This window comes from Oncorhynchus mykiss, chromosome 23 (assembly GCF_057628025.1).
Source record: "Oncorhynchus mykiss isolate SJ-2025 chromosome 23, ASM5762802v1, whole genome shotgun sequence".
Taxonomy (NCBI): Eukaryota; Metazoa; Chordata; class Actinopteri; order Salmoniformes; family Salmonidae; genus Oncorhynchus; species Oncorhynchus mykiss.
The window spans coordinates 40,517,942-40,526,656 of record NC_143044.1 but is presented as its reverse complement, the minus strand read 5'-3'; the positions used below and the strand labels follow the sequence as shown (position 1 = coordinate 40,526,656).

Below are 8,715 nucleotides of genomic sequence, written 5' to 3'. Positions count from 1 at the left end.
CAATGTCCCCTCCATGTTGTATCTTCAACATAACCAGGCAATGGACCCAATGTCCCCCCCATGTTGTATCTTCAACACAACCAGGCAATGGACCCAATGTCCCCCCCCCCCCCCATGTTGTATCTTCAACACAACCAGGCAATGGACCCAATGTCCCCCCCATGTTGTATCTTCAACATAACCAGGCAATGGACCCAATGTCCCCCCCATGTTGTATCTTCAACATAACCAGGCAATGAACCCAATGCCCCCCCCCCCATGTTGTATATTCAACACAACCAGGCAATGGACCCAATGTCCCCTCCATGTTCCATGAACATCATATAGTACTGTTACAGTAATGTGCTGGCAGGTGCTGCAAGACTTCTTGTCTCACCTGTTTAAAATTGGTTCCAGGGGTAATGCCAGGACAGTGTTTGGACAACACTTTTCAATAATGCTTTAATGCATTAATGCTGTGTACTAACATGGAGCCCACTACCGAAGACTTGTAGGACTGTTTCTTTATAATATAATGTCCTTTATGGCTCAGCTGGTAGAGCATGGCGCTTGCAACGGCAGGATTGTGGGTTTGTGTCCTGGGGTCACTGATACGTAAAAGGATGACTCAAGTCAATTTGGATAAAAGCGTCTGCTAAATGGAATATTGTTATGTAAATACATGTGTATGGGGTCGCTTTTGTTCATGTACACAACACACATTTTGACAACTGAATATTTTGCACATTTTCAAAAAATACAATGAGTTGAAAGCTTTACAGAAAAATAAACTCTTATTCTAAAGAAGTCATGAGCAGTTCTGAAGCCACTATTGATGTCCTCTCTCTGTGGAGTCCATTTCATTCTCTGTCCTTATAGTAGTTACAGCACAGTGCACCATTGTAGAAGTCAAAGCCACTGTTTCAAATGCTACAAAAACAGAGAGATGACAATTAAATTCCATAAATAAACCACCTCTACAAGTATTCCAGTATTTTGCCTTACATTGTCACTGCTAGAGAAGCCACTTCATAGGACAAATTCAGACAGGGCTAAGGAAACTTACATTTACATCTCAATACAGTTACTCACTTTGGCCCACTCATTTCACTGCAAGTTACAATAAAAGGCACAAAGCAGTGGCACACACACACACACACACACAGGATATGACTAAACAAAATAACCACATTACTTTAAGTTGTGGAGAATAGAACCAGAACATGGAATGTAGAACCAGAGTTATGGATTCAGAACTCCTTTGTGGGTAAAACGTTTGGGAATTGTACATTACACTGAGTGTACAAAACATTATGGACACCTGCTTTTTCCATGACAGACTGACCAGGTGAATGCTATGACCCCTTATTGATGTCACTTGTTAAATCCACTTCAATCAGTGTAGATGAGACAGGTTAAAGAAGGATTTTTAAGCCTTGAGACATGTATGTGTGCCATTCAGAGGGTGAATGGGGTATGGTAGTAGGTGCCAGCCGCACCGGTTTGAGTGTGTCAAGAACTCCTATACTGCTGGGTTTTTCACACTCAACAGTTTCCTGTGTGTATCAAGAATGGCCCACCACCCAAAGGACATCCAAGCCAACTTTACAACTGTGGGAAGCATCCCTCTGGGGCGCTTTTGACACCTTGTAGAGTCGAGGCTGTTGTGAGGACAAAAGGGGGGGGGGGTTGTTGCAACTCAATATTAGGAAGGTGTTCTTAATGTTTTGACCAGTCAGTGTAGAAATAAGGCTACACTATACAACACTACAGTAGCAGTTTGTACTCATCAAAATGGAAGTCTGGTTTAAAATCGAGAGGAAAATGTAAGCAAGGAAGCTAACCGATTTATCCTTAACTAAATGTACAATGAATGTTTTCCAAAAATATTATGTAAAAAAAAAAGCAGCATGAGAACATTTAACTACGTTCAGAAAATAACATATACACTATTTACAGCTCACAATAACTAACATACATTTCAAAGGGCTTAACAAAAGCACTACAGTAACAAAAACAACCACAAGTAATCTCTACAGAGCCAAAACGAAAACTCCACATCATCTAGAAGTATCAAGGGATTTAAAGTGAAACGCAGCCATTGGAAAGCCGGATAGGTGGTGCATTGCTCTCTCACACACACAGGACAGAAGGAAACTTGGCATGTGGTATTGCATAGCTTAACATACATTACAGTAGAGCATTGAGCTTCTTAATAAAAAAAAACTAAAATAAGTTAATATTTACATACAAATATATTTTAAATAGATTTATGGCAGCATAATACAGCATATTATTATAGAATAGTCTACAATATATTTGATCATTGCTACAATATCTTTATCATCACTATATCTGCAATGTCTTCTGGAATCATGGAAGGAGCATGCTAAAAAAAAAACATTCCTATTTGGTAGAAGAACACAGACTAGGGTCAAATGAAGACACACAGGCAGCCCAATGCTGATCTTCAGCCAATAAATGGTATTTTGACCAATCAGATCTTTTGCCAATAATTGGTAAAAAGCTCAGAATTGGGTCACCTGTGTAAACACAGCCAGAATGTTCCCTATAACAATCAATGCACCTCACACACTCACAATCCTCCTGTACTGGTCAGGTATTATGAAGACAGGTGGTAAGGCAGAGTGTGATCCATGGTACATGACTGTGTGTGGGAGTGAAAGAATGTGTGTTGTGAATAGTATGAACGCGTGTATAATGACCAACTGTACGTGTGTGTGTGTGTGAGAGAGAGAGAGAATAGGGTGTGCACATTCCAACCAACTCTATGCGAGTGTTTGTGTAAATAAAAAGGACTTGCACAGTCCAACCCAACTGTCCGTGAGTGTATGTTATACCGTATTCATGTGAGTGTATACCGTTACCCACTCCCAGTTACTCGTCTCTCTCAAGCTCAGAGGTCTGTTTTATCTGGCGTGTGTGTACCTGTGCCCCGAGTAGCGGTGCCTCCAGGGCTGCATGGAGATCCCACCCCCTCATGTCCAAGAAGGGCTCCAGCCCCGGCACACCCCTCCTGGAACCCCCAGCCTCCCCTACCCCCAGAGCTCTCCTCCTCCTTCTCAGGTCCATGTCTCCTTGGTCCCTGGCCTTCTCCTGGACCTGGCCTTTGTGGGTCTTCTCTTCAACAACATCGCTGGAGTCTGACTGGACGGTCGCCCTCTCCTTCAGGTCCCGTCCACTCTTCTTCACAGCCCCTAGTCCTTCTCCTAATCCTGGTTTGACAGGTCCTGGCCCGACAGGTCCTGGCCCAGCTGCAGCCAAAGCCTGCTCCTCCCGGGCCTTGATGGCGCTCTCCAGCTGTGCCAATTTCTCCTTCTGCTCCTGGTCCTTTTTCTCCTTCTCCGCTCTCTCCATCACCTCTCTCTCTGTCTTCTCTCACTGGATCCTCTCTCGCTCCGCTCTCTGCCTCTCTGCTCGCTCCTTTTCCAGCCTCTCATTCTCTATTCCCTCCTTCTCTACTCTGGATTTTTCGATCTCCTGCTCTCTCAACAGTTTCTCCCTCCTCTCCCTATCCAACCGTTCCTCCTCCACCCTCCCCTGCACCGCTCTATCAATCCTCACTTCCTCCAGTCTCGCTTTCTCTATCCTCTCCTTCACCTTGTCCACTACCTCCACCCCTCCTTTAACTACCCCGTCCTCACCTTTGGCAGGTGGCGGCTGGGCTGGTTCTACCTTAATCCCCTCTGTCACCTTCTGACCCAGCGGTACTCCCCTAGCCCCAAGGTCCCCCTCCTTAGGGGCCTCCACCTCTGCCCCTGCCACGATTGCTGCCTCAGCCAAAACGGGCCGTTTAGGGACCTCCAGAAGTACTTCTTGTTTGGCGATAACAGAGGCAACCACTTTGAAGACCTGCTCTTCTGCACTCTTCTCCACAGGGAGGACCTCATTGTGGGGCTGGATGTGAGGCTCGGCCCCTCCGGCCTGTGGCGCTCCAGCGGGCTCCCCAGGCTCCATGGTGTCTGAGGCCAGGGCAGGACCACCTTGAGCTGGGTCTTTGGGTTTGGATGCGCCCCCCTCCTCCTGGACCCCCTTCTCTGCATTGGCCTCTGGAGCTCCATCTGTCGTATTACAAAGATCGTTATTTACTTTCCCTTTTAATAACCAAACAGTTGAATTACTCAACACTTAGATACACATCACAATATAAAGACAGAACACGTATGAGTGTGCACACGCTGTGCGTCTGTACCGGTCTTTCTGGGGTGCATCTCCTGGTGTTGTTCCTGTATGACAGCCAGTAGTTTCTCCTGCTGGTCCAACAGCCTCTTCTGCTGCTCCTGCTGCTCCTTTATAACCTGCAGCAAAGCAGCATGGTCCAACTGACCCTCTATGTGGGGGAGACAGGGTTACAACACACCAAACACACACAGGGGGAGTCAATTACAAGTGGGTTGGGTTGAATATACCATTCACAAATCATATATTTGGAGGTATTGGAGGGAGAAAGGGTATTCGATTTATCCAGACAAACAGTATAGGGATGTGTTTAAGGGTGGGGGGGGCTAGCGAAGGGATAACTCAGTCAAATGAATGTTGGGTATGGTTGCTACAAACAACAACAGTTTGGACAAGGTGTGTGGGGGGGTCCTGTGTGAGAGGGGGTGAGGTGATTTAGAACTTGAGGGTTATGGACATTTGGGTTAGGGGGACACAGAATTAGAAAGGTGAGTGACGATGTGAATACAGGGAGTGAGAGAAACACTTTGAACACGCTAAACAAACATGAGTTATCTATCCAAAACAGAGATGTATGGATAAACCACTACTCCAATCCTTTTGTCTCTATAACAAAGAACAAATAGCAAAAACATATACATGATCAAATACAAATCTTAGAATCAACTATTAAAGACTACCAGATTCTCCAATTACATTTATTGAACTACAGGACAAAATACAAACCCTCCAACCCCAAAAGGTCTGTGGTGTTGATGATATCCTCAATGAAATGATAAAATATACAAACTACAAATTCCAATTGGCTATAATTAAACTTTGTAACATCATCCTCAGCTCTTGCAACTTCCGCAATATTTGGAACCAAGGACATATCACCCCAATCCATGAAAGTGGAGACAAACTTGACCCCAATAACTTCCGTGGGATATGCGTCAACAGCAAACTTGGGGAAATCTCCTGCATCATCAACAGAAGACATTTCCTCAGTGAAAACAAAGTACTGAGAAATTGTCAAATTGGCTTTTTACCAAATAACAGACCACGTATTCACCCTGCACACCCTAATTGACAAACAAACCAAAACGAATGCAAAGTCTTCCCATGCTTTCTTGATTTAAAAAAAGCTTAACACAATTTGGCATGAGGGTCTGCTATTCAAATTGATGGAAAGTGGTGTTGAGGGAGAAAAATACAACATTGCGCGCTTAAAATGGGCAAAAAAACACATTTCTTTCCACAGGGCTGTGGGGTGAGACAGGGATGTACAGTACCAGTCAAAAGTTTAGACACACCTACTCAATCAAGGGTTTTTCTTTATTTTGACTATTTTCTACATTATATAATAATAGTGAAGACATCAAAACTATGAAATAACACATGGAATCATATAGTAACCAAAAACATGTTAAACAAATCCAAATATTTTTGAGATTTGAGATTCTTCAAAGTTTCCATGACAACAGCTTTGCACACACTTGGCATTCTCTCAACCAGCTTCATGAGGAATGCTTTTCTAATAGTCTTGAAGGAGTTCCCACATATGCTGAGTACTTGTTGGCTGTTTTTCCTTCACTCTGCGGTCCAACTTATCCCAAACCATATCAATTTGGGTTGAAATCGGGTGATTGTGGAGGCCAGGTCATCTGATGCAGCACTCCATCACTCTCCTTCTTGATCAAATAGCCCTTACATAGCCTGGAGGTGCATTTTGGGTCATTGTCTTGTTGAAAAACAAATTATAGTCCCACTAAGCGCAAACCAGATGGGGTGACATATCACTGCAGAATGCTGTGGTAGCCATGCTGGTTAAGTGTGCCTTCAATTCTAAATAAATCAGACAGTGTCACGAGCAAAGCACCCCCCAAACCATCACAACTCCTCCTCCATGCTTCACGGTGGGAACCACACATGCGGAGATCATCCAATCACCTACTCTACGTCTCAAAGACACGAATGTTGGATCAGATCAAAGGACAGATTTCCACCGGTCTCATGTCCATTTCTCGTGTTTCTTGGCCCAAGCAAGTCTCTTCTTATTATTGGTGCCCTTTAGTAGTGGTTTCTTTGAAGCAATTCAACCATGAAGGCCTGATTCACGCAGTCTCCTCTGAACAGATGATGTTGAGATGTTTATTTGGGCTGTAATCTGAGGTGCAGTTAACTCTAATGAATTTATCCTCTCCGGGAGAGGTAACTCTTTGTCTTCCTTTCCTGTGGCGGATTATTAAACATAAGAATGAGTGTGAGGTGTTGTCAGAACCCAGCTTGTGAGAAGTGACAGAGAGCTCTTATAGGACTAGGGCCCAAATAATAATAATCAATAATTTTGCTCTTTATTTAGCAATCTTACATATAAAACCTTAAATTGTTCATCAAAAATTGTGAATAACTCACCACAGGTTAATGACAAGGATGTGCTCGAAAGGATGCACATAACTCTGCAATGTTGGGTTGTATGGGAGAGAGTCTCAATCTTATATCATTTTCCACACACAGTCTGTGCCTGTATTTAGTTTTCATGCTAGTGATTAGAGGTCGATTAGAGGTCGACTGATTAATAGGGCTGATTTCATTTCATAACAAATCGGTAATCTGCACACCGATTATGGCCGATTGCATTGCACTCCACGAGGAGACTGCGTGGCAGGCTGACTGACCTGTTATGCAAGTGCAGCAAGGAGCCAAGGTAAGGTGCTAGCTGGCATTAAACATATCTTATAAAAAAAACAATTAATCTTAACATAATCACTAGTTAACTACACATGGTTGATGATATTACTAGTTTATCTAGCTTGTCCTGCGTTTCATATAATCGATGCGGTGCCTGTTAATTTCTCATTGAATCACAGCCTACTTCGACAAACAGGTGATGATTTAAAGAGCGCATTCACGAAAAAAGCACTGTCGTTGCACCAATGTACCTAACCATAAACATCAATGCCTTTCTTAAAATCAATACACAAGTACAGTGGGGAGAACAAGTATTTGATACACTGCCGATTCTGCAGGTTTTCCTACTTACAAAGCATGTAGAGGTCTGTAATTTTTATCATAGGTACACTTCAACTGTGAGACGGAATCTAAAAGAAAAATCCAGAAAATCACATTGTATGATTTTTAAGTAATTAATTAGCATTTTATTGCATGACATAAGTATTTGATACATCAGAAAAGCAGAACTTAATATTTGGTACAGAAACTTTTGTTTTCAATTACAGAGATCACACATTTCCTGTAGTTCTTGACCAGGTTTGCACACACTGCAGCAGGGATTTTGGCCCACTCCTCCATACAGACCTTCTCCAGATCCTTCAGGTTTCGGGGCTGTCGCTGGGCAATACGGACTTTCAGCTCCCTCCAAATATGTTCTATTGGGTTCAGGTCTGGAGACTGGCTAAGCCTCTCCAGGACCTTGAGATGATTCTTACGGAGCCACTCCTTAGTTCCCCTGGCTGTGTGTTTCGGGTCGTTGTCATGCTGGAAGACCCAGCCACGACCCATCTTCAATGCTCTCACTGAGGGAAGGAGGTTGTTGGCCAAGATCTCGCGATATATGGCCCTATCCATCCTCCCCTCAATACGGTGCAGTCATCCTGTCCCCTTTGCAGAAAAGCATCCCCAAAGAATGTTGTTTCCACCTCCATGCTCCACGATTGTGTTCTTGGGGTTGTACTCATCATTCTTCTTCCTCCTAATACAGCGAGTGGAGTTTAGACCAAAAAGCTCAATTTTTGTCTCATCAGACCACATGACCTTCTCCCATTCCTCCTCTGGATCATCCAGATGGTCATTGGCAAACTTCAGATGGGCCTGGACATGCGCTGGCTTGAGCAGGGGGACCTTGCGTGCGCTGCAGGATTTTAATCCATGACGGCGTAGTGTGTTACTAATGGTTTTCTTTGAGACTGTGGTCCCAGCTCTCTTCAGGTCATTGACCAGGTCCTGCCATGTATTTCTGGGCTGATCCCTCACTTTCCTCATGATCATTGATGCCCCACGAGGTGAGATCTTGTATGGAGCCCCAGACCAAGGGTGATTGACCGTCATCTTGAACTTCTTCCATTTTCTAATAATTACACCAACAGTTGTTGCCTTCTCACCAAGCTGCTTGCCTATTGTCCTGTAGCCCAACCCAGCCTTGTGCAGGTCTACAATTTTATCCCTGATATCCTTACACAGCTCTCTGGTCTTGGCCATTGTGGAGAGGTTGGAGTCTGTTTGATTGAGTGTATGGACAGGTGTCTTTTATACAGGTAACGAGTTCAAACAGGTGCAGTTAATACACGTAATGAGTGGAGAACAGGAGGGCTTCTTAAAGAAAAACAAACAGGTCTGTGAGAGCCGGAATTCTTACTGGTTGGTAGGTGATCAAATACTTATGTCATGCAATAAAATGCTAATTAATTACTTAAAAATCATACAATGTGATTTTCTGGATTTTTTTTTAGATTCCGTCTCTCACAGTTGAAGTGTACCTATGATAAAAATTACAGAACTCTACATGCTTTGTAAGTAGGAAAACCTGCAAAAATC

General features: G+C 43.6%; 2 protein-coding genes across 7 annotated transcripts in view; both read right to left on the bottom strand.

Moving 5' to 3' along the window:
* Positions 1–701: 701 nt before the first annotated feature.
* On the bottom strand, positions 702–3,357 carry LOC149972601 (uncharacterized). The gene has a single exon (XM_090217480.1). It carries the CDS (start codon positions 3,355–3,357, stop codon positions 2,878–2,880), a length of 480 nt encoding a protein of 159 aa, XP_090073606.1. The 3' UTR covers positions 702–2,877.
* The window catches only part of LOC110503021 (solute carrier family 38 member 10), a 51,581-nt gene continuing 43,567 nt past the window's right edge, over positions 702–8,715 (bottom strand). For all 6 annotated transcript variants that reach the window (XM_036960712.2, XM_036960713.2, XM_090217472.1 and 3 more), the window contains 2 exons: positions 4,193–4,330; positions 702–4,061 (listed from right to left, as the gene is read on the bottom strand). In XM_036960712.2, the coding sequence (XP_036816607.2) occupies positions 3,379–4,061; positions 4,193–4,330 (821 nt within the window). In that variant the 3' untranslated portion in view covers positions 702–3,378. The remainder of the gene's footprint in view (positions 4,062–4,192; positions 4,331–8,715) is intronic.

Coding starts and splice junctions, on each gene's coding strand:
- LOC149972601 (XM_090217480.1), bottom strand. CDS start 3,357: ATGGAGAGAGCGGAGAAGGAGAAAAAGGACCAGGAGCAGAAGGAGAAA.